The 26,353-nt window shown below is 44.8% G+C and overlaps 1 protein-coding gene across 2 annotated transcripts; it reads right to left on the bottom strand.

Annotated features, from left to right (window-relative positions):
* On the bottom strand, positions 1–26,353 carry LOC128770893 (filamin-C-like). 2 transcript variants are annotated; one of them, XM_053885859.1, is made up of 46 exons: positions 25,727–26,353; positions 22,144–22,392; positions 20,692–20,789; positions 17,742–17,892; positions 17,348–17,466; positions 17,200–17,277; positions 16,785–16,947; positions 16,522–16,722; positions 15,349–15,486; positions 15,011–15,137; positions 14,805–14,941; positions 14,540–14,733; positions 13,512–13,625; positions 13,293–13,436; positions 13,031–13,154; positions 12,717–12,877; positions 12,553–12,643; positions 12,069–12,238; positions 11,872–11,989; positions 11,539–11,801; positions 10,871–11,468; positions 10,366–10,539; positions 9,382–9,544; positions 8,979–9,307; positions 8,780–8,903; positions 8,548–8,704; positions 8,282–8,471; positions 8,177–8,200; positions 7,859–8,100; positions 7,682–7,781; positions 6,950–7,090; positions 6,708–6,836; positions 6,465–6,638; positions 6,225–6,389; positions 5,943–6,146; positions 5,714–5,866; positions 5,519–5,641; positions 5,184–5,432; positions 4,843–5,112; positions 4,625–4,762; positions 4,432–4,547; positions 2,595–2,727; positions 2,348–2,524; positions 2,027–2,245; positions 1,421–1,648; positions 1–545 (listed from the first exon to the last, which is right to left on the bottom strand). In XM_053885859.1, the coding sequence occupies exons 1-46, from the start codon at positions 26,100–26,102 to the stop codon at positions 358–360; spliced, it is 8,124 nt and encodes a 2,707-aa protein (XP_053741834.1). In that variant the 5' UTR covers positions 26,103–26,353; the 3' UTR covers positions 1–357. The 2 variants fall into 2 exon arrangements, with proteins under 2 accessions (XP_053741834.1, XP_053741833.1); XM_053885858.1 differs by having other exon boundaries at positions 8,780–9,307.

Below are 26,353 nucleotides of genomic sequence, written 5' to 3'. Positions count from 1 at the left end.
GTTAGCAATGAAATCTTTATTAAGCAAAGACTTACCAAAATAGGTTAATATAAGAAAGAAAGTCAAAGCATACAAAACCATTCAGAACACTTCATTAAGCCGTTTTAACATTCACATATTTGGTGACACCAAAAAATGTTATCGTCTGAGAACGTATTTCAGCGCTGGTGGGTGACACCAGTGCTGAAATACCAGTTAATACACAGCGTTGGCACATTCTATGGTTATTCAGTTTCAGGAATTAGTGCATGGGTGAATTGTAATCTGTTAACTCAGTGAGTTATGGACTTTGGCTGGTGCGCGCAAATGACAGGGGTCAGCAGAGGAGAATGAGGTGGATCTCTGGTGCAGTTTATCTCAGGGCGCGGACACTTTGTAGGGGCTTCCAGGGACATTGTCATCACCCCATTTAACAATGACCGTGTAGCTGCCCTTGTCCTTGACCGTGTAGGTGACGTTGTAGAGCTTGTTGCCCATGTGCTTCACGTACACTTCCTCACAGGGGGCGTGAGGCCCGTGCACGCCCACCATCAGCATGTTGGTACCTGGGAAGGATGGAGACCAGTTGGTTCTCTGTGCAAAGCTCACCTCAACAAAACAGTGTATTCTCCTCTTTACACTCTTCTTCGCAGCCCCATTGTGTTCTGTTGCGTAACATACCTTTTTGTAAGTTCACAGACTCTGTTTAAGTTCACTGAATCTTCCTCTGGGTGAAGTTTATATAGTAACCTTGCAAAGTCGCGCTTGCTTTTTTATTCAAATTTTGCCTTTTTGACTCTTTGAAAGTTCAGCTTTTGAGTATAACCTTGCTTTTACTGTACGATGAGCAGACAAGTAGTGGAAGAACTGTGTGGATAACAGGTACACTACCCAAGTAGTGTACCTGTTATCCACACAGTTCGAGAAACAAGCCATATACAGCTCATAAACTTGGTGTGATTTGAGTAAAGAAAGTGTGCCAATAGGGGAAGCGTATTTTGCTTGGATGGAATTATTCAAACATTTATTTAAAACTAGACAAGTCATTTCGTACAGCTGGGTTCTGACAGAAACTCTTGTTGCGGTTTGCTTGAAGCAAATGGTGCTTAGCATTAGCTGTCATATCTTGTTGCGAAAGAAAAGATGAATTTTCTTAATAAAAGAATGGTTTTTTTTCTCAAATAGTATTGGTTTGACAAGATTATTTAGATACATATTTGAACTTATCAATGCAAACAAGTCATTTTTGTAGTGTATTTTTTATAGCAACTCACTCTGTTCTGTGCTAACTATGCTAACTAGACATGTGCTAATATACAGAATTCAACTTTGCGCTCAAGTACACATGAAGTCTGACATCATCAGCACTTTAAAAGTGGACAGATATGTAGAACCAGTTATGTATTAGCTGCACTGAGATGTGATGACCACTCCATCTCACCTGCTTTGCTGCAGTCCACCGTGAAATTGTTTTTCTGTCCCACAGAAGCCTTGCTCAGTCCCAGTCCACGGCAGACCACCTTGCTGGCATCTGATGCCAGTTTGGTGGAAGCGCTTGAGGCTGAAGAGGTGGAGCTGTAGGCGCCCCCCACCTTAGAGGACTTGGTCACCGTCTCGACCAAAACTGAGGATGTCTCATGGAGGCTGTGTCCACCTGAGAGCCGGGCACCTGAGAGAGAGAGAGAGACAGGTTATCTAAGTGCTACATAACTAAGGTCGACGGGGACAAGAATGAGATGCTTCTGCGTGGAGAGAACTTAGTTCTACTGAGAGCTATTAAGTGGCCTGAGCTTAAACTTCAAATATTTTGAGACAGTCTGCCAGTGAGCACTCAGGAGAGTGCTCTTTTATTCAGAGACTATTCCTAAGTTACATTAATAAAGAGAAAACGATTGTGACAGAGCCATACAGCCAGAAAAGAGTTTTATGTAGGAAGTTCACTGAGCACAAGAATGACATCAGACTTTGGGTTTTGGGTCTTTTCAGTGGAACATTTTTGTTTTATAATCGAGACGCTTGTCATCTGCGATCATACAGGAGGACAAACCTGTGACTTTGGCTTTGAAAGGACTGCCCACGATGTGCTGCGGCCCGCCATATTTGATGGCGATGAGATAGTTTCCGGGCGCCATGGGCATGTAGGTGATTTTGTAGCCTTCGGGAGACTCGCAACAATCCATCTTGACCTTCGATGGGCCGTCGATGTTTACAGATAAGGTGCCAGAGCCTGCGTTGCAAGTGTTGACTACAAATTCCAAGGCTATCCCTGAAAGAAAGATGTGTGACAGTCAGACATCAGAGATAAAACTGCCTTTTTTGTTGCGGGTGTTGTTGCCACACATGAATATTTATCATGAGGTGGACAAACCTGTAGTTCCTCCTTTCAGACCCGGACCATGTGCAGTCACCATGCCTGGGTCACCAATAAGTCCCGGGTCCCCGACTCGCACATTAAAGGGGCTTCCTGGAATATGGCAGCCATTGAACTTGACATCTATTGAGTGAACTCCATTCTCCCGGGGGATGAAGCGGATGGAACTTTTATCTGGAGGAGCACAGTGGAGGGGTGAGCAGCATTAGGAAGCTAGAGAGTTACAGTCTGTGAGTTTTCCTACCACTGTCGAGGTCGGTGACGTAGCACTCCTCAGAAGAGCCCGACGGTGTGTGGACTTTGGCATCCACCACACCGCGAGCTCCGTTCCTCTGCACCATGAAGGACGCTTCTTGGCTCACTTTCAAATCCTTCTCCTGAAAAGACAGGTGTGATCAGAATATATGCACGTGTTGCGTGCTCATAAAGAGTGTCATTCATCATGCCTGAAGGAGAGCGCATGAGCTGGGAGAAAAGGTCAGAGTTTACTGTTAAGTAGTTAAAGTTTTTACCCTGCAGGTGGGAGACATGTCCTTTCAGAGATGAAGAGATGGTGTGCCATCATAAATGTCAGAATGATTGGACTCTTGACCTATTTATAATGTTCAAATTCAGACCAGGGGTTCGAGACAGCAAGTGAAAAGCTGTTCTGGACGAGTAATGGACTTGTTTAAGGAAAGATGACTTCATCATGTTTTCGTTAATTTCATCTTAATCCACGCATTCGTATCTAAATCAAACATTCCAAACATTGAATGCTAATTTAGCTGTAATGCTAATATAGCAATGGTAGCTAGGGTTAGAGATAAGATCAATCTGATGTATTATATGTCACACAGAATCATTCAGTTTATATATATATATATATATATATATATATATATATATATATATATATATATATATATATATATATATTAGGGACTTTAAAATATTTTAATTGCATTTAATCATTTTAATTTAATTTAATTTTAATTAATTTATATAGTTTCCTCTCCAGACAACAGGGAACCTTTGTAAGTGCAAGAGTTCCTGGTCCACTGATCACACTGATGCACAAGACACGTGGCAGCTAGGATGATAACAACAACAACAAACATGGAGGAAGCCCTGAACAAAAGCAAACAAAAGCACCTGTTTGCTTTTGTTCAGGGATGTTTTTCACTACACGATGGCCAGGGTTTCCACTACTCTGAATGTACTTGAAACTCTTATAACATTTAAATTCTTACACAAATATTTTCAAGACATTAAATGCGCTTTAGTTTAAATGAGGTGATATAAAACTTGAATATAGCCACCATTGTGATTTATTGTGCTATTGTCAAACTGATGCAAAATAAACAATATTTTGTTGTTTAAATGTATTTATGGGTCCATCATTTGATTCAGTAATATACCAAGTTCATTCAAATTGAAAAATGTGGCTTCTGGTGGCAAATATTCTTATATGATTATATATATATAGGTATATTTTATATGTAGTAAGGGTTGACGCAGGTGGAAAGGAAAGGCCCTGGTGGTCGTGTACTTCCTCACTGTCTCACAACATTTGCATGCTGCTGAAAGCACTACAGTGCTAACGCAGCTGCTTTGTGAAAACGTTGTTTTTCTATCATCAAGAGGGATTTGGTACTCCACGTAAAAGATGTTATTTTCTGTGAACACTTGACTTGTCGTACAACCACTAAAATCGCACGGAGCTGCCGTTTCTAAAACAGAAAAACACATTTGTGTGTTGTCTGCCGTTATAATGGAAAGCGCCAGAGCCAATCCAGCTAGCACTTGTAGAGTGAGCAGCCAATATGGCTAGATGTCAGATTTATCCTCTAACAAGTTTTTATCTTCTCACAGACAGCAACACGACCACATTGATTAATTGTCCACGACTCAGGGCGGCCAACATGAGTAAAGGACAGTTAATCCAGCTCCTCAGCGCCGGCCAGCTTCTCTGTGGCCTCTCACAAAAGCGGTCCAGGACTGGCATTCGATTACGCTCCAAGGGCAATTTGACACAACAAACATGTCCAGTTGCTCAGAGTCACTCCGAGTCACGGTCGTCCATTTCTCTGTGATCTCACCTGAAGGCTCGTGACGGTGAGCCTGCGGGCCTCGTCGGACAGCGTCGCGATCGGAACAATGAACGGGCTGTCAGGGATGTGTTCGTTGTTGAACTTGATGGACACCTCGTAGTCACCTGAGGAAGCATGACGTTAGCTGGCACAGACACGAATGTCCAAGAAGATGAGCAGAAGGCTGTAACAGAACTTCTACCTGGCTCTTTCACGATGTAGGAGACGCCACAGGAGCCATCTTTTCTGTCCTCAAATGAGATTTCAGCCTTGCTTGGCCCCTCGACTGCGATGGACAGCCCACCAGCACCAGCTTCTCTAGTCCATATGCTAAATTCAGCTGAGAGTAGAAGACAATATTTAGCTACTGTAGCTGCTGTATCACAAGCACTTCTCCCATCTAAATGAGAGCATACTTACTTGGAGCCCCAGCAACACCTCTCGCCAAACCAGGACCTCCTGCTCTGACTTTGTGTGCTCCTCCTTCTCCCATAGGACCCACTGTAAACTGGAAGGGGCTGCCTGGGACATGCTGCCCTCTGTACTTCACATTAACAGTATGGGGCCCCATTTCCTGAGGGATAAAGCGCACACTGTAGGTGCTGTTCCCTCCATCAACGATGTCAGCATCCACCGTCTTCCCTCCAGGACTGGTCACTTGAGCGGTCATGGCCTGAGAGCCAGCCTCACCTGCGAGTGCAGAGCACAGATCGGTCAAGATAAAATTGTTAATTGTGTGAACTTTCAGAGTGGGATCAAACCTTCAGGTCTGGCAGTGATCCCTGCAAAGCTGCTCAAGCTCTCCCTTCCCAGAAAGTCACCAAAGACGTCCCTGAAGGGGCTTCCCCTCCCTCCCACCTGGGTGCTCTCTTCCACCCGCACCTCCCTTTTTGTCTCTCCTCCCCGCGTTTTGCTAATCTCTGTGCGCTCAGTTCGGGTGTACGTGTGGCTGCTGCGGGTAAATGTCCGAGTCAGCCTCTCCTGAGCGGACACCATCTGAAACCAGTTTCCTGCAGTGAGGAAAAATAATAAGTCATAAAGCCGGCCTTGCTGTGCTCAACCTTATTTTAGGGCCAATGAAATCTTATTCACTGACCTGGAATTTTGAGGTTAAGTCCACATGTGCTGCCCACAGATGCAATTGAAGACGCCTGCCTCTTTCTAGTAATGCTTTCTTTGATTCTTCCTTCTCCAGTCACCTTCACCGTGAAAGGACTTCCTGGAGAAAATGCAAAGAAAAATGGATGAAGACTGAAGTTTAGGGAAACATTTATGAGTGTAACAATCAAACCTGGAATGTGCTTTTCAGCAAACTTTATGTTCACGTTGTAGTTTCCAGGTTCTGTTGGGCAATAGGTGACCCGGCAAGTTCCGTCCTCCATATCCTCACAGTTGATGTCAACCTTGCTCGGACCTTCAATTGACAGAGCTAATCCTCCATATCCTGTGGAAATTGTGTCCAAAATGTAAGTCAATAAAATCAAATTGTCTTAATCTCTGGAAATATCTCCCCACCGTACCTGCGTTTCTTGTGTCAACAAAGAATTCGGCCATTTCAAAAGTATGTGCCTCCACCAGTCCTTTCCCGAATGCCTTGACTCTGCTGGCCTCTCCAATCTCGGACTGTCCCACCATTATTTTGAAAGGACTGTTCGCCACATGTATGCCGTTCTTCCTGACACTCACTTCATGCTCACCGACCTCTTTGGGAGTGAAGGAGATACCTAAAAAAAAACAGACCTCAGTTGCAGTTCGTTTCTGTTGTTAAAAAATCCTTCCAACGTTTTTTTTGAATCTCTCACCAAGATGTCTGTTGGGAAGCCTCTTGAGCAAACAGGGCTCTTCGTTGCCAGACGGAGCTCTGATACTGGCCGTTAAAGAGCTTAGGTCAGTCTCTGCGATCTTGAGGGACACGTCAGCTGCTGTTCCGACATTCAGCTGGGACGTCCTGGTGATGGCGTCATCGCCTTGACGCAAAAACAAAGCAACTGTTGGCCTTCATCCCTGCTATAAAGCCAGGGCAAAATAACTGATCACCTCACCAGTGATTTTCGCAGTGAATGGACTTCCTGCGATGTGCTTGTTGTCAAACCTGACAATAACGTTGTAGTCTCCTGGTGCCGTGGGCAGGTAGGACACGGTGCAGGTCCCGTCTTTGTTGTCTTTGCAGGTGATCTCTGCTTTAGAGGGACCCTCCACTGCCAAGGACAGACCACCTGCATTTGGAGAGATCACAGTCTCGGTCAACTAACCAAATTCAGGAGAAATAAATGACTATCTTTTACCTTCTCCTGCATTCTTCGTGACCACAGTGAAAGTTGCAGCCTTGTTAACTGTGCCGTAGCTCAGACCAGGACCGTAGGCGGTTACCACTCCGCTGTTGACTGCGTCAACATAAAACTGCAGTGGGCTTCCTGGAAGAGGATATGAAATCTGAGCTTTCGTCTTTGTAATATAATATATGGACCAAGTGGCGTATAAAACAAGTAAACGGCAACATATTTTCCGACCTCTCCGTTATTGTTACCTGGAATGTGGTTTCCGTCATATTTGATGTCCATCTCATGCAGGCCTCTCTCAGTGGGCTGGTACTTGATGGTGATGGTGCCGTCCTTGTTGTCAGTGATATGAGGGCGGGCAGTCTTGCCGGAGGGCATGCGCACCTCACCTGGTAATGACAATAACATCATCCCTCACTGCCATTCAAGATCAGCTATCGCAGCGGTTGGTGTCCAGTTTATATATCTATTTTTTTATATTTTCTCATTTAATTATATTCTTCATGAAGTGAATGTGAATTCTAGACTTATATGCAATACTTATGTTTAGCTAAGCTAAGGAATATTTTCTGTTTTCTTTTTTTTTTCTATAATTCTGGTCAACAACGCACAGTGGTGGGTTACATGTTTTGCCAACAATGATATTTTAAATACTGCACGGATCAACATTGATCACATAATCATCTTTTAGGTTTAAAACATAAATATTAACATTACTGATTATGAAACAGAGTTTTGCTAAATTACAGTCGCAACATTTTATCAATGAATGCCATCTTTGAAATGGTGTCTCTTTGTGTGTGTATGTGTAAATAGTGTATTTTAGCCTTAAAATATGCAAAATTTATCTTTCCTCATTGTGTGTTTCATTGTCCTAAACAAGCCACTCGGTTGTTTATAAATGAGAAGTTTTCAATTGAACAATATATGAACAAATCTTGTTTTTTGGAATCGCAGTATAAAAGTCTGTGTAGCGTTACCTGTAATCTCTCCCTGCTGAGGGGTGAATGGGACGAGGAAGTTGACAGGACGAAACAGTGGGTCCACGGTGTCCCTCGGGACGACTGGTTCATTAGAGGCCTTCAAATATAAACACATATTGGTTTGCTTTTCAGCTGAACTGGCTATTATTGCCACGACTGCAGCAGAATTCTCACCACCACATGGAAGGGGCTCTTGGGGATGTTCTGTCCTCCAAAGCGGATGGTAATAACATACTTCCCGGGTTCAGGGGCCGTGTAGTAAATGTCAAAAGTTCCATCATGATTCTCCACCACATCCATGTCCACCTCCATCCCCTGTGGGGTCAGGACCTTACAGGTCACCTTTCCTTTCCCTGCAGCTTTGGCATCCACTGTGATGACTGTGTCCTCTGAGGTTTGCAGCTTCTGGAGATTTGCTGTGACGTAAGAAACCATGAAGCATTTGATACAAATATAGTCATTTGCCGTTCCTTCAAACAGTATGCTACTTACAGACACCATGGCCGCCGATGGACACTGGAGCAAGTCACAGAGAGAAACAGTTTGTGAAAATGTTTATTCTAATGGGAAGTGACTGATAACCTGCTGATGTCTTACCTGTTACTTGACATTTGCTGGCATCTCCCGTGGGCACAGACTGGATACGATAGGGAGAATAAGGGATCTCATCTCCTCCATATTTAATGGTGATTGTGTAAGGTCCGGTTGAGTCAGGGACATAGGAGACCGTGTAGGTACCGTCCCTGTTGTCCTGGATGGTTGCGTTTTTTGGCTTTCCCTCTGGATCCTGCAATGGAACCATTCCTTGTGATTTAGATTTGCAGCTTTGTATTTGATGTGAATGGATGAACATGAACACCCACCAGGATCTGCACTGTCAGCAGCCCCTCCCCAGCGTCCCGGGCATCTATGGTGAACTCAACAGGAAGACTCGCAGGGACACCTTTAGTGTCCAGACCAGGGCCACTGGCACGCACTTTGCTGGCATCATGCCCGGGCTGGGACATCACCTTGAATGGACTGTAACCCAGGATGAGAAATTTAAATGTGAGTCAAACAAACATTCTGAAGTTGCAAATTGTCTCGCTGGTTTACCTGTGAGGGACCTGCTGGTCGGCATATTTAACAGCCACTGTGTAAGGTCCTTCCTGTGCTGGGGTGTAGTGAACCGTGTGTGTTCCATCCCCATTATTTTTAACACCAACTGGCTCCACATTACCTTCAAAGTGTACACATACATTTAATCCATGTACTGAATCAGAGAATGTGCTGGAATTGTCTTTGTTCTTGTCACCTGTGGGTCCAAACAGTTTGACGTCCAGCGGCGCCTGCCCAGCTTGCTTGCAATCAACGGTGAAGGCCTGGGGAACATGTGCTCTCACTCCAGAGCCAAGTCCTGGACCAGAACACTTCACCTTGCTGGGGTCTACCGGGTCCTTCACCGGCACCCGGAATGGACTCCCCGGAATCGGGTGACCCCCGTAATTAATGTTTACATCGTAGTCTCCGGGAGTGAAGGGGACGTACTCCACGCTGCAACTGCCATCTTTGTTGTCTTTGCAAAATATTTTGGACTCAGAGGCTCCCTCTATAGTCAGACCTAGTCCACCAGTACCGGCACCCCTTGGCAAGGAATAAAGCATGCGATTATGCTTGTTTAAGAAAGAAAAATTTAAAGGCTTCGAGTGTCCTGTTACCTGGTCTCCACTGTAAAGCAATTGGGTTTGTTGGTGATTCCTCCCTCCAGGCCGGGGCCGTATGCTCGGACTCGGGTGGGATCACATCCCTCCACCACTGACACTCTGAAGGGACTCTTGGGTACGGGAACATCATCGTACAACGCCTCAATCAGATGCATCCCTGCAGGGAATAAATATTTTGGAGGTTGGCATCCCAGCGCCACGAAAGAGCTTCCTCTATTATTTTTGTCATGACAGAGGCGCAGGCGATACAATAAGGGCTGAGTCAGTGTCCATGCTTTAGATCCCTCAGAAAAGTTTCTCTAGCTTTTATGCATGTCAGATGATGGCTAACTTTGGAGGTGAAAGCCATTCTTATGTGAGGCGCATTTCAGCAATGCCCTTTTAAAGTCATCAACAATGCATTGTCAATGCCTCTTGCTTATCGTTGCTATCAAACTGCCTTTTGGGGCAATGAACAGCTGCTTATTTACCAAAAGACAGCATCTAAAGAGCAGACGCTCGACTGATGCATACAAGACGATACATCTGTTCGCTATTCATTATTCTGTTACAACATTTTCCCTCTCAATCAGGCTTGGTGTCAGATTCCCAGCCGCTCGGCTCTGATATCCGAGCCTGCCTGGTGGTGGAGAAGTGCTCTCTGATCTCTTTGCTTTGTGTTATAGATCTCTATTAATATCCACTGTCATTCTGCTGCTGTATTAGTGTGTGCTTGCAGCCTTCAGCACACATACCTGCCTGGTTAAGAGCTTCCAGAACAGACTATTTATAAAACACAGCCTGTCTGCCGGCTGCTCTCTGCCCTGCACATCATTGCTCCACTGCATCAGCCTGTATTTATACCCTATTCTTTCTCTGGATTTCTTCCTGCTTTTCCGCCGTCACCTGTTACATTCACCCCCACAAAAATGTTTTTATCAAGTTTATAAATACTAGTTTAGCCATTGATGTCGCTCCAGCGCTTGCTTTCATTCCTACCGTCCTCGAATGCGGTGTACTCCACTCGGTAGGTGCCGTCACCCTTGTCAGTGATGTAGGCGTCTGTGTTGCTGCCAGAGGGGTTGATGATGTGAACCTTCACATGACTACCTCCCACCTTGTTGAGCGCACGAGCGTCAACGATGAAGTGGGTTGTGACTTCTCTCAGCACACCTTGAAAAGAGAAAAACACAATTAGCCCCATGGTGAGCCATCAAAATAGAGGAAACTCCAGTGACTTTGTTAGAACTGAATGTGCGCTGAATGGATTTGACTCCTTAATGAGAGGCTATACCAGACAATTATGGGCCCTATCTTTTACCACTGCTATTAAGGCGTAATAGAGTTTATTTGTGCAACTACACAATTCCCCCGTCAAAGACAGCAAAGCAGAGAGTTTTTCATGAATGCAGAGTTTAAATGTATTTCACTCCTGAAAACAATATGGTTTGCATTAGCTCAGCATCGATTTACGCTAATTTTATTAGTATTTTATTCGTTGTACCTCTTGGTTCCACTCCCGGGCCATAAACGTGCACTCCACTGGTGTCCAATGCCGGATCGACCTGCAGGACCTTTGGGAAATGTGGGATCATGTGCCCACCGTACTTGATAGTGATGGTGTGGGTGCCATGAAAAGGGGGGATGTAGGTGACAGAGAAAGTTCCCTCTGCAGTTTTCTGGATGTGCACTTCAGCCTTTGCTCCGGTCTCCGAGACGATCTCGATCGAGAGCTCACCGTCGCCTGCTCGGGTGCAGTCCACGGTGAACGTGGCTGGCTCACCCGCTTTGGCCCTCTCGAGGCCAGGACCGCTTGCTGTGACCTTGCTGGGGTCAAAGGCGGGGCGTACTGCGGCTTTGAAGGGCGAGCCAGGGATGTGCTTCTCTGCAAACAGGATGTTAATGTCGTAGTCGCCAGGCTCGGTGGGCAGGTAGGCCACTGAGCAGGTGCCATCGCCGTTGTCTTGGCACTCGATTTTAGCTTCACATGGACCTTCCACAGTCAGACCCAGCCCTCCAGCACCAGCTCCCTTTGTGTCAATGGTGAATGGAGCAGGTTTGCCAACAACGCCGCCCTTCAGGCCGGGGCCATAGGCACGAACCTACAATTGGACCACATTAACACCAATGTCTTGTTGTCATACCTAGTAGTGGATTGAGTCTTAGACAAACCTTTGATGGATCAGCTGGCATCACAGCTTCCAACCCGAAGGGGCTTCCTTTCACTGGATTGCCATCATAGCTGACATCAACCTTGTACTGTCCCTCCTCGGGTGGAATATACTTCACATTGTGAACTCCTTTGGCTTTGTCTGATTCCATCTTGCATGGGATTGGTCGACCAGAGGGTGATGTCATTTTTACACCTACGTTCCCGAGTCCACCTGCACCCTTGGCGTTCACTGTGAACTCCTGGTCCTTTCCAACCTCCACCTCTTCAAGAAGAATAAACAAAGATGAGATGAGATCATACGCAGCGAGCAGTTTGGGATGTGTTGAACTTACTTGTGTCTAAACCTTCTACTTTCACTTTTCCAAGATCCAGAGGAGGGGCCACAGTAATATGGAAGGGGCTTTTGGGAATCGGATCTCCTCCATGGGTGACTGAAATAGCCATGTTACCCTGGCGAGACCAAGATAATCCTAATGGTTACACAAGGGATGCCGTATTTGCCATGCAGCCTCGCAACAGAGGTTGTCACCTGCTTGAGCGCAGTGTATTTGACCGTGTAGGAGTAGTCGTGGTTATCGATGATCTCAAAGTCACGAACTGCCTCTCCTGGCCCTGGTGCTGCGAAATGCACGTCAGGCTTGGCCTTGCCTGCTCCCTTTGTGTAGATGGTGAAGTGGGTTGGTGTTCCCACCTCCACTCCTGAAAGACAACATTTCATCAGTCCGACTGAACACTGAACGTTAGTTTTTGCACGGCGTCCTGCCGTTTTCACTCTTATAAAGAGAAATACACATCAAAGAAGAAGAAAAGCTTCATTTTGACATGCAAAAAAATGCTATTATTTTTGGTAAAATGTGTGGAATGATGCTCCCACAACGTATTATAGCACACGGTTTCCTCTGTCACCACAGACACAGACACATTCTGCTTTTCTTGTATAACCACATTCAGTAAATAAGACTTTGAAATCCCAAAGAATATATTTCTTCACAAAGATTAACCTAAAGTCTCACCTGTCTTGTTGAGTCCAGGACCTTCTGCTCTGACTTTGCCAGCATCGTGGGAGGGGTCCACTTTGACTTTGAAGGGACTGGTGGGAATTTCCTAACACAATGCGAATAAAAACATCTTTATATTGAACCGCTTTTCACTCGCGGTGTCTTTTCCTGCCTCTCACCTGGTCAGCAAACAGCACCATGATGGTGTAACGTCCTGCAGCGGGCGGCGTGTACTTGACAGTGAAGGTGTCGTTGTCGTTCTTAATGATGTCAAAGTCAATGTCTGCCTCAGCAGGGCCCACCACCCCTGGGGCGCACTTGATCCCAATGCTGATGTCGCCTTATAGTGGATAGCAATGATCGCAGTTGAAGGTCAGATCAGGCTGCATGTTAAATTTGCTTTCACTAGTAAATAAGCCTTTTAGCTGCAATAAACACCAGGTGCCTTCTATGCGTTGGCATTCAGATAAAGCCGCGCAGGCCATCGACTCACCTTGACCGGCCTCGCTGCAGTCCACAGTGAAGTACGTGGGCTCATTAGCCTTTAGCCCCGTCTTCTCCACTCCAGGCCCGTAGACCTTGACTTTGTCTGGATGACATCCCTCTCCAACCAGGACCTGAAATGAATTCAGAGAACACATGAGGCGGAGGCAGCTGCTGCACTGACTGTCGCCTAACATGATTATGAAGGCAGATTAATGAAGAGCTTGAAAAGTGTCATTGCTCGTGTGTGTGTTTATTTCCTTGTGGCTCACCCTAAAGGGACTGTTAGGCACGTTGACGTCTCCCCAGGTGATGATGATAGTGTGTTTAATAGGCTTGGCAGGGGTGTAGACGCACAGGAATGTGCCGTCTCCCTTGTCGGTGATTCTAATGTCGATGATGCCGCCTTCAGCATCCTGAGTGAGTACAGACAAGGGCTTGTTTGTTAGGTTTGGGATTTCTTTTGTGCGTTCCTTGAGGGTGGCATTTACCTGCGCGTAGATCTTCAGGTGGCCCTTCCCAGCCATGCGAGCATCGATGGTGAACTCAGTGGGTTTGTTGACGGTGACGCCTGTTGGCTGCAGTCCTGGACCGAAGGCTTTCACCTGCAGACGGAAAAGTGTATTTTAGTAATGTTTTCCCCATGGCTTTAATCCATAACCCTCAGTTTTCAATATTTCAAATATTATATTTGAATATATATGTCTAATGTTTTCTAGTTGAGATGAAAACTACGTTTGATATGGGATTGAAATAAACTACTATACTTTCTTTTCATTTCATAGCTACCAGTAATAAAACTTTTTAAAATAAAAAATAAAAATCTTCCCCTCTGTTTACAGTCATGACCCCCTTCTTTATTTTCATATTTTAACGCAACACTTATTTTAAAACTTTTGTTGTTATTCTACCAGTTCATTTATTAAATGCACCAAGAAGGTCATGTGTTGGCCTTTTTCTCATTGATAATGGGACAAGGGATAGACAATAAAATGTTCCAGAAAACCATCTGAACCCTCAGGTCCTCTGTGGAGAGGTCCAGTGTTACTCTTTGCTTCACTGTGTGTGTGTGTGTGTGTGTGTGTGTGTGTGTGTGTGTGTGTGTGTGTGTGTGTGTGTGTGTGTGTGTGTGTGTGTGTGTGTGTGTGTGTGTGTGTGTGTGTGTGTGTAAAACCACCTGTTAGGTTCCCTCTGAGCTCATTTGAATTCGTCTTGGAATGACTCATTGATTTTTTATAAACCTTTTTGGACAATAGTTTAGGTGAATGCTTTACTAGACTTTTTGTTTTTTCGTGTTTATATCTGTTGTGTTGGTTGTTTTTTATTTTTTTGACAATAAATGGAAAACACAAACTAGCGTGAAGCCAAATCTACTTCTTCCTTTAGCGCTTAATTTATCAAGGTCCAATGTACATATTGTTGAATGTGTCTTATAATCTTTACTCTTTTTCTTGATACCTCCGGTACGGCTCACTAACAGGAGATACAGGACTATCATGAGATGCTTGTGTCAAATCACCTTCTCAGGGAAGACGTCATTGGCTGCTGGGAGGATGTGAGCCATGAATGGACTGTCCTTGATGTCCTCATCATCACAAATGACATGGACTGCGTAGTCGCCAGGCTCAGTGGGCCAATAGCGCACATCACAGGAGCCGTCCCCTTTGTCATCACACTCTATTTTAGCTTGGGATGGGCCCTCGATGGAGAATCCTGGGAGACGTGTCAGTCAGTACAGGAATAAAAATCTGATGGGATGATCAGGAGCCATGGCCTGGACTTACCCAGAGTCCCTACATCGGTGCCAATGGCCTCCACGACAAAGTCGGCCGATTTCCCCACCATGCCAGTTTTCAGACCCGGACCCCAGGCTCGCACCTTCTGGAAACCTGCCTCTTTACCCACCTCCACTTCAAATGGGCTGCAGAAAGTCGTGAGAAAGTTGGAGTTGAGGGTGATTAAAAAAAAAAAAAGTGAATTAAAGTCTTACCTGCGAGGGATTGGTTGACCTCCCCAAGTGATGGTGACGATGTATTTGCCAGGCTTGAGTGGATAATATTCACATTCGTACACGCCGTTTCCTGCATCCTTTACTTTCACCTGCTCCTGTGCTCCAGCTGCAAGGGGAAATTGCCACTTATAAGTCTTTTTCTCAGCCACCCTGTACACCTAAGTGATGCAAGTATGAGCAGACACTTTCTGCATCCTAATTTTCAATTTATCGTCCTCCTGTGTGCAAGCAAAACCTTCAGAGAAAACCATAAACAGGCGAAATGATTGAAAAAGTGTGCAGGGATAAGCGAGACGATCGCTTGCTGTCTGACTCACTTGGTCCTTTGACTGAGACGCTCAGCGCTCCGCTGCCAGCTCCCTTGGTGAAAACTTTGAAGTCTGCAACCTCCTTTACTCTCACGCCTTTAGGCTGCAGGCCTCTGCCGGTAGCTCTGCAGGCGTTCGGGTTCATAGCTGAAAGGAATACCAACCAGCATGAATCAGAGAGGCTTTTGACTAGCAAGAGGAAACGCAGAGAAGCCAGCAGTCGACAGCAACGTTAGTAGATATTCAATTCAAATGAGCTCCGATAAAGTTGAGCCGACAAGACCCGGAATTGAGAATGATGGCAATCGCAGTCCGTATCACACAGAATGGACAACAGAAAGGGACACATTTATCAGCGAATCCAGCTTTTTGGTTTGAGTCAGTCACTCAGAAACGTTGACAACAGGCACATATTGAATGTTTTCCGATGCAAATATATGCGAGACAGAAACAAAACATGTCAACGGTGCAAGCAAGTAAACAAGGAAACCACACTACCACATTTTTGATTTTAACTTGGAAAAGTGAGCGGAGATTTTTGTGCTGAATGCTGCTTGGTAAAATGAAGAATTCAACTCTTCACTCTGATTTCTTTCAAAATATCTCAAATGGTCGACCATGACCAGAGGATGCTATTGCAAGACAGGGTCGCCTCCAAAAACGCAGTAGTGTGGTTGTCGAATTGACAAAATTGAGAGAATCAAACTGGACAACAATTACCGACACAGGGAAACCACCAGCTGCGCATAGCCAGTATCAAGCACACCAACAAGCTCTGCATGAAATCCGCTTTTCTCAAATCGAACAAAAGCACAGAAAGGCACGAAGAGTCATCGGCAGGACACGAATCTGGACGATCCGACTGAGCAAAGGGTATATGCTCCAGTCAGACTATACTAACTTGGGCGACCCGGTGTTTGAGGTGGAACCCCCTGTCCACCCTTAGTTGCTGGCGGGGTGCGGACTGATTGAGGGACTATCTGCGGGGGGGTTGCTGCGTGAGCAACATTGGAAGGAGCTAGAGATGACAGACAGGAAGGTTTATTATCTCCAAAGAGCTGCTTTCTACACAAGAAAAAAAAAAAACAGCACTGTGGATTGTGATGAATAGATCACCCAGACGCGGCGCGTTAAGAAATCAAATTGCCTGACAGTAATTTAGGGCACAGACAGATGGCTCACCCTCCGCGATGTTGACAGCGAAAGGACTCTTGGGGATCTCCTGGCCTGCGAACAGAACGTGGATGGTGTGTGGCCCCTCCATCACAGGACGGTAGGTGCAGCGGAAAACGCTGTCGCCCTTGTTCTCCAGGATGAGTTCCACCGTGTCCTTCTTGCCCTGTGGGTCCACGATGACCACGCTGACGTCGCCATTACCAGCACCTGAGCGTGACAGTCGCAAACGTTCAGCTTTTTCACTCATTTCATTTTACTCAGGTACATACCGGCGGTATAGATGTCAAAGTAGGTGGGTTTGTTGGCCACGTTTCCTGTGGGTTCTAAACCTGGGCCTCTGGCATGGACTTTGCTCGGGTCACCCACATCCTTTGCAACGTTGACCATGTAAGGACTCTTGTCAATGTCTTGACCAGCAAACAGCACTTTCACCTGAGGAAGGGGGTGAAATGTAATTACTAATTTATTACAAATGTAGCCTTGAAAAATCAGTTAGTAAAACAGTATATTCATTCGCTTATTAAGAATTTATAAACAAGTACTTTTACTTGCCATGTTTGGTGATGCTAGTCTGCTACATACCATACATGTCTATTAGAAATGCATGGTTTCTATTGTCTTCCGTTCATATATCATTGCTAAATAAAATGAGTGATATCAGGAATAAAAACAAAAAAACTCCACCTTATGCAGACCAGCAACCTTCGGGACATAAGTTACGGTGTAGCTTCGGCTTTTGTCTTTGTTGGGTTTGACTTTGGCCTGGTCGGAAAAGTGAGGTCAATGGATTAGCTTTAAGATTTTCACTAAAAATGTTTTATTTGCGACTTGCCTCTTCTGTGTGCCCCTCTGGATCCTCCACATAGACCAGAACCTCCCCACTTCCTGCCTCCAGAGTCTCCACGGTGAACACAGCTGGGTGCAGCACCTTGTTTCCATGGGGCTCGATACCTATGGTGTAAATAATGAGACATACGTCGCGGATACTTGCTGTTTGACTCTCATCATCATGCATTCACAATGTGGATTAATAATGCATGAGGCAGTATTTGTAAATCCCGATGTTTTCCACTTCTTGATGGAAACCATAAAACATTTGGCTGCTGCTGCACTAATGAAAAACAGTATGTATTTGTGTGTTTCTGTTAAATCCAAAGAACAGCATTAAACATTCATCACAATAGTCGTAAAAACATGTGGTGCATTGTTACAGCCGCACCACCTACCAGGTCCGTAGGCTTTGGCTTTGTTTGGGAAAAGCTGTTTTGGCCTGAGAGGGGCGCCAGGTTTCAACTTTGCTTTGGGAAACTGAGACAGGTATGTCATCACCGAGTGCTCGTCCACATCAGGGTCCACAATCTCCTCAGGTGCGATCACCTTGAGCACAGACAGAGAGGCACAAGCTTCAACAGGACATCAGGCGTTATGAAGGTAAAGTAAAGCTAAAAGAGGAATAAAGTGAAGGCTGGTGACTTTCACTGAAACATTTGTTTAATGTCAGAGCCAGAGCGGGAACATCACATCACATCATAGCAAAGGCATGGCGACAATCCTTCCCCTCTCCAGACAATACTGCTGATTTAATCCCATTGGGCTGGATTGATATTTAACCTTGGAAAGTTAAAATTTAGAATGCGTACCTCATGATGGATGCAAGCAAATGTGTGTCCCTCTTTGTAACGTCTTCTGTTGAGTTGCTTGAGTGTAGTGTTAGCCAAGTTTTAGCAAACATCCATGACGGAGTTTCACACCCACAAAAGTCATGTAGTGAAGTAGTGTTGCGGATACTTGGAATATTAAACCAATGACAAAGTCATTACATTACATTAACATAAAAATCACTGCTTTTTTTCAGATCATAAATCATATTTGATAAACCTACTCACAAACGACAGAAAGCATGTGTTGAAAGAAGGTTGTTCTCATTACTGTATTGAACAGAATCAATTGAAGGTGAACTAGCTCTGGATTGATCAAAAAGAAATCCATTGGTGGATTGACCCGGTGTATGGTGGTTTGCAGTGTATTCATCTGGTGGTGTCATTGTTTGGGTGCATAATGTTGCAGGATTAATCCGTTATCACCAGGCAAAATGAAGACAAACAATTCTGCTAGTCAGAATGAAACCTTTTCAGGAAGGCTGAAGTCTCACCATGAGTCATCACCATATGAGGAATGGGGCTACCATGATGTAAGAAACGATATCTCACCGGGAACATTCACCTGTCTGCACTATTCCAAATGATTCTTGATGATCAATTGCTTGATTCATAACTCTTTTTAAAAAAAAGTGTTAAACACAGCTCCTTCCTCCCGTGAGGAGATAAAAATAATGATTAAAGTATGTAGAGCAAAAGCGATTCCAGGACACTGAGGCAGAATCTGCCTGCTTCTGCTGGAATATCAAATGAATGAATGTCATTTCGTTTGCAATTGTTCCCGCATGAAGCTTATTGCAGCGGAATTGTGCACAGATTGAAACAAATCTATTATCTCCAGCCATGACATTTCCCCGCCTCCCAGCATGTATTTGACTATCTATCACACAGAGGCACAAAGCCATGCGGCGGGTGGGTTATATATAACCCCGGGACAGGGAGGTTAAGGATTGTTGCACTCAATAAGCCAGCCAGCGGGATTAAGCCTGAGCCCGACCTCTCCCACATCTCCTTAGCACCACCATGCAGGAATCCAGCCGCCCTGAGCCAACAGGGAGATGACATACAGCCCCGGGCTATCTCGCCAATGCTAAGCCTCATGGAGCAAAACCTGCGTATGTCTTCAATAAGCAAGTAAACAACCAGCAAAGGGTTCATTACCAAACCACCGCAGTATCTCGCAAATGGCGCTGAAAATATAGCCGCACTCTCGCTGTTATTCTAATGTGGCATATTTACAACTCTGTTCCAATGGCTGGGTCCAATGGTGTTAAGATATCGCACACCTCCACAAATGCACGAATAAAACACCCACACACACACACTTACTGAGAGCTACAAATTAGACAAAAAGCAATATTAGAAGTGAGTCTGGTCATAAATATTCCATGGCACCCTCCAGCATTACGTCTTTGAAAAACACATACCTCCATATCAGCAGTCAATAGCGGACTGAAGTTCATCGTGGCCTGACGTTGTTTTTTGTAAAACTATCATTACAGTTTTATTAAATCTTAGAATTCAGGTGTACAAATGGAAAATCCAGCAGCCTTTCGACCAGAGAAATGAAACTTGCATGTTCTGTGGAGGCAGCAGCAACTTGCGGATTGATGAACTCGCATCTCCACACCTTAACCTAGTAAGTATTATACTTATATCTCCTGCCTAAAAACAATTGGAAAACAAAACTCTATTTTATTCAGGTGGCACGAATGAGGGTTTCTCGTTGCCTTATTTGAAGATGGTGAAGTTTAAGCTATCAGGTGTGTGATAAAGGTCTATTGTCCGGGGTGAAATAAATGGTCTATGAGCGGAAACCAAAAAAGACTCCAAATGTGCTTTTGGCATCACAACAATGCAGGTATAAGAGCTCACTCCTTACTTGCAAATAAAACTCTTGGGTACCAAAAACTTCACCGCTAAAAACCATATGCTTCATCACTGAAACAAATGATGAAATATCTCCTGCTAAAGGCAACTATATAGTTTAGTTGGAAAGGGGCCATGTGTCATGCATGGCAACGTTTATGGTATAATGTTTATATAAAGATGATCGACCCCTAGTGGTGCTCAGACACAAGCCATTTATCCTTACAAGGGAACTGTAAGCTTTTTATTTACTTATTTTTTATTATCTTTCTTCAGTTCAGTATTTATTTATTTATTATTATCTTTCTACAGTTCCGCCCAAATGCATGTTTCATATCTGTCAGGACATCTATTCGAGTTTGTATCCTCCCCACCTTTTGGATTGCTTACTGGTTAGAAAAAAACACACTACATGCCCTGGTGAAAGAACAACAATCGTTTTTGCGATGGTGCAGGGAAATGGTGCGATATTCTGGCTTGAGCACCAGCCGCCCAAAAAGTCTGAGCGCATGCCTGTCTCAGTCTGTCATTTTTTCCAATGCTGTTTAAGTGTTTATAGAAGTGAACTTGCCTTGCATGTTAGCATGAGTGATAACAGTTTTGGGTTACTTTTTGGGGGGAAGCATGTTTAGTGAAGGTATCCTCTTACCTGAGGCACACCCAGCCAGTCGTCAGCTTGCTGCATGGCTTCTCTGGCATTCTCCACGGGCTGGTTTGGGTCCCACTCCGCCCAGTCTGGACACAGACCTGAAGCAATGCAGAGAGTCTGTTAGCTCACGTTGTGTTACGCTACAATTGCTATAAAAAAAGACTCTATTTATGATTCCAACTGCATCACATGACCTCACCGCCAACAGTGTCCATGGAGCAGAATATCTGTGACAAGAAAGTTCTTCTCTAGAAAACAAGCTTAATAGATGCACGTGCTAACACTAGCCTGACGCTGCTAATACGTTAATTGGATTACCGATGGCGGTGGGGTGGGCCACTAACAAGCTTCTGTATGAGGCCCATGCTGGACAAAATTAGACAATTATATGCTCAATATTAATAGAATACTGGATATGATTGAAATAGATCGAGGCAGAAGTTTTATTTATATGATCTATAAATTATCATTTACTTCACATTCTAGTGAGCTAAAACAGCCGAAGGCATCCCCAGTAAGTCACCGCCTAAAGCAATGGCGGGTTCTTTTAAAGAATTTACATTTTGTATTTCAATGATTTTTCAATGCCGCAAAAACTTTCTGCCACTGCTGTAGTGTGAGGTCAAACATTTCCACTGGAACCACCTTGAACCTGGAGTTTATTCCGCATTAACGGTGGCAGACGTTGCAGCCACTTACATCACGGCACACTAAATTATGTAGGTTTGATCTTTCGTCTGAGACATTCATTTATTCTTAATCTTGACATTTGATATTGAGATTTTTTTCCGGCTGCTCTCTGGCAGCCGCAACACAACCTTCTAAGGACAGTTGTGCAGCTGTGTTTGAAAGATGTGCCTGCCCAGATCAATGACTCACATAAACACAGTTGAACACGGTGTTCTATTCTCCCCTGGCTACTCCTCCACCTTTTAGCCTGGGGCGGAATCCCTATCACGCAGAAGCTCAGACTGGCAGCTCCTCAAACCTTGCAGATCTGTGGCTTAAGCACCTTGAAATTTAGAACACTTTGTATTTTTGTTTTGCCGCCAAGCAGCTCTTTGACGGCAGGGTTGGAATGGTGGCCAAATTTGGATGTGCCGTGTAGCAGAAAGGCACCGAGCATCGAAGCCAGCCTCAGGCCTGGGGGCTCGAAGCAGTGTCAGTGAAAGCTTCAGTCAATGTAGGACAGCTGGCACGCATGTCTTCCAGCCTGCAGCGGCCCACGGACACTACCTGCTCTCCAGAGACAGATTACATTGGCTGACGTCGGATTCTGATTCTGGACGTGTGAGAGTAAGACGCAAATATATCTCTCATCTCTAAATGAGTAGCAAAGGAGACAACTTCTCTGGAGAGGGTGATACCGTTCCCTGACACACAACGCGTCCATGGCAACTAAAAACAACAACCAACAAAGCTTAAAAAAAGCCACAGCATGCTAGCACTTACCTGGAGCGCAGTTGTCCACCAGAGCTCCGAGGGCTTTGCCGTCCCTCCAGTCCTTATTGAAGTTGTTGATCGGAAGCTGAGGCACCTTGTTTTGGATCCAGCCCAGCAAGCGCTGTTTTGGTGTCATTTTCTTTGCCTCCTCGTCATCTTCGTCGTCCCACATTGGCATGGAGATGGAGTAGTGGAGGATGAGAGTCCAGATGAGACCCAAAATCAGCTTGAGATTCCCATCCACAATGGCTTTGCTGTCTGTGGAGAGGCAAATCAAGTTTATTTGCAACACACCGTTGACATATAGTTTGAATGCTTTCACCAGTTTTTCAGGTTCTTCATACATTTTGAAATGGACCTTCTTATACTGAGTCACATGATCTGTGGCAGTGTGATTCATACAGTGTTGCCACAGTTACTTTGAAAAAGTAATCTGACTACTGACTACTGATTTCTCCCTCAAAAAGTAACGTAGTTACTTTACTCATGACTTGAATTCAAAAGTAACTAAGTTACATCACAAGTTACTTGTCAAGTTACATTTGGCAGCCGACTACAGCTCTCATTGCCTGAACAGTATATTTTGTCAATTTTTAGGTTGGAGATCTTGGGGGTCCAGCGTTTTTCCAAGTTTGGCGTCATTTTTTTGCACAATCTCAGTTATATGAATGTACAGTCAATGTTTTGCCTCGACACACTCAAACCCATTGGAGCGAAAAGCACGCACAAAAGTAAGTATGAAAAAGTATGAAAAACTAAAGTGATATATTGTCATTTATATCATAAAATGTAGGGAATGCCCCATTATTTTTATTACTACTTTACTTTTTTGCTGTTTTTAACTACAAGGCAGAAGTTTAAGTGTCAGTGTGTCACGTCTCCTGTTGGCCACCTGGAAGCAGTAGTTGCACTTAAGTGGTTTCTGTTACTCGCCTTTACACTCCGAGAAAATGCAACATCAATACTTCGCATCAGTACCGTTTCTTCCTGCACCAAAGAAAAAATAATCAATAAAAGTCTACAGATCTATCATCAATGTTGAATTAAAAAGAAAATGTTACATTGTTTTTTGAGTCCCCACTTTTGACACGTTTGCGAGGCTACTTTATTTCGCTCTCTTTAACCGGTGATTTCTGCTACTTACTAAGTTACGAAGTACCGCGTTACTGGCATCGCTGGATTCAGATGCCATCAAATTTTTCTCGCGTTACAACACTGTCTCATCAGGAAATCCCAAAGTTTCTTGAGGTTCCTGAAGACCTTCTTCTAGGCTTGAAATTAGAAATTGCATCCTGATCCAATAACGCAGAAGACACAAGCATATAAACCTGTTTTTGTTTTTTTTTTTTCTATTCTAAGAAGGGATGTAAACAGTCATGATTGACTGCTGAGGAGACAGGAATTTCATGCCGCTCGCTGCCTCCCGCCCATGTGCCCCCTTTCCACCAGACAGCTGTCTGGCTGAGGACCCCTGACAATCTGTCATCCAGTCACAATGGTACTGTGAGGACAGTGACAGCTGAGGATATGTAGAACTAGATGCCTCTCTGCATAAATGCCACTTGGTTTTCAATTACTTCCAAATCTTGTCGCAGCAGTCTGAGATAAATCAGAAGCAGGGAGATGAGATTCATCACCACCGAGCGTGCAGTTGATTTCCTGCAGCTCTCAGAGGTGAGGTTCATCAAATCACCTCTTCTGAGTATGTTTTATCATCCAGAAGTCCATCTCTGAAGCGCACTTGACGTTAATCTCATCATATGCACAACACCCTGAAGTGCAATGCAGCTCCATTAAGATGCGCTGATCAGCGGCCCTTATCACAGGTGGATGTTTGATGTGTCAGCGTTTGACTGGTGCAGGCAGGTGGCAGGGAGAGTCGCAGCGTGGTTTTGATCCCGGCGTGTCAGGCTGTAAGGGCAACTGTGCCGTCAAAGAGACATCCATCAAACGGACTCAGACGTGTCAGACTGAGCCCGTGGTGCCTTTATTGTTGCTGGCTGTTGTAATGACACCGATCTGTGTTGAGAGAGAAGGTCTTTGGACTGAATAAATCTATTATCAGCTTGCAGTGGGCAGCGGGCTGCATACATATTGGTGAGTTTAAAACATAGTGACGCAACCTGTGCAACCTCTGAGGAGTGTGACCCTTATGATGATCAGACCTCCTGTGGATCGTGTTTCCACAAGTGTCATCACTCACGCCGACACACACTCCATGTCCAGGTCACCGCACCGCGACAGTAACACCTCGGCCTCAGGAGGAATGCACTGGGGTGAGTCACCGTCCTCTTATTCTCCAGTTTCTTCATCAAGGGTAGCTCTGGTATCAGTCTGGAGAACGATGGAGTCGTAGCTTTGCCTTTTGTCCAAAGACAACAGAGCTGTATTGGTAATAATAGTTTTTGCGGATGGCATTTTTGCTGGCTGGATTTCCTGTTAACCCCATTAAACGAATGTGTCTGTTCATAAGTAACGAAAAAAGAAACAACGTACAGATTTCAACGATTATTAACTGTTATAACGTAGTGATGCACGTCATGTCAAGTCAGACTATATTTTCCCCTGAATGGCTCACTCGTAACAACACCATAATTACTGATAATTACTATTAAATTTGTAATAAGCCTTTGTGATTTATTTTATTTTATTTTATTTTATTTTATTTTAATGAATGATTTTTAAAGACAGATTTTAGCAAAACCTTCGACAGTTTCATCCCTCTCTCTGTGAGTGAGTCTCATAATGCTACTGCCACCAGCTGTCTGCTCGTGTCCATTACTATCAATGGAATTTGAAATGCTTAAAATGGATCGGACATTCACATTCGGGGAGGAATATGAGCAGCTTTTTTGATCACAGAATATGTTTCATTGAACTGTTACATTAGCATATGCGTTCAAACCACGAAGAACATTCAAATGATTTGATGTGTACTGTAAAGGTTTTTGTCTGCATCTCACAAATCACTGTGCAGCTTCTCCTTCTCGCCTCAGAGGTGTTGATGAGAGGTCTGGGTGGCGATTGACCCCAGTGACCTTTGACATTATAGCATACGCGTGTCCGTGTGACCTCTACCACAGACTTGAACTGTGTCGGCCTCATTAGCAAAATCCTGGTGTACGTCCAGCCAAGTTGTTTCAGAAGCAAAGGCACACTACACATGACTTTGGCTCGAGGGCCACTTGGTGACCTGGGTGGCACCGGCGCAGTAAGTTTCCGATGAGCCGCTGGATCCTGACTGCTCACCGATCTCCACGTACTTGTGAAAGTCATGCCTCACTGCTGGCTGCCACTCAGACTGATAACATACCAACATGACAGCTGTAGAGTGTGTTTGCTTAGCAAGGATGTGGAAGTGTTGCTCTTTGTGCTGACAAATCTGACCTTCTGCTGGTGCGTAAATTAAAAACACTGGTTTGTGTTACCTAACATGGAGCCATTTATATCGTAGCATAATGAACGGATGGCAGGGAGCCCTTTTTCCGACACCTCACTTCTGAAGTGCCATGTTTCCATGCGTCACAATGGGATAAAAGAACAGCTGCTTTGTTTGGATAGGGTTGAGAAATGCCAAACTTTTGCGACTTACCTATAGAGACAAGTTTGATATGCTCCCTGTCCAGGAACTCCAGAGCAACCGACACGTTTTCCAGTTTCATCTGACGGAAGTTGGGCCTGTTGTGATGCTTCCGGTACATTTTCTTCTGGCTCAAGACCTCCAGCAGCGAAATGAGCTTGAGGCCGTCGGTAAAATCCCTCTGCAGGTCGGTGATGGTCTTGTTGACGCACTTGAGATGCTCATTGCACCACCTGGTGAAGGTGTTCTGCTGGATCTTCTTCCACGGAGCGTCCTCCGCCAGATCCTTCTCTGTGGCCGGCATCTCCTCGTCCTCTTCTTCTCCAAAGTCAGTGGCCTGGTAGTACTGAGGAGGCGGCTGGTCTTCGCTGTAGTTGTTGCTCATCATGACAGTTTTCTCCGTGGCTGCTTTTATACCTCGGTGACACTGGTGTGTTGAATGGAGCTCCACAAAAACTTTGGCAGGTTGGTGGAGAGTGGCGCTGGACTTTTACAAGCCGCCTTGAAAACTTTCAGATGCACTTGTGAAGAAGACAATTCGTGATGGATTAAGCTCTCCGACGGACGATGTGCGAGGCAGCACTTTTTTAATTGGCACCCTCTTGACAAGTCGTAGGCTCTTGTGGTTTAGCTGCTGCC

The sequence above is a fragment of the Synchiropus splendidus genome, chromosome 14, assembly GCF_027744825.2.
Source record: "Synchiropus splendidus isolate RoL2022-P1 chromosome 14, RoL_Sspl_1.0, whole genome shotgun sequence".
Lineage (NCBI taxonomy): Eukaryota > Metazoa > Chordata > Actinopteri > Syngnathiformes > Callionymidae > Synchiropus > Synchiropus splendidus.
This window is presented reverse-complemented; position numbering and strand designations above follow the sequence as displayed.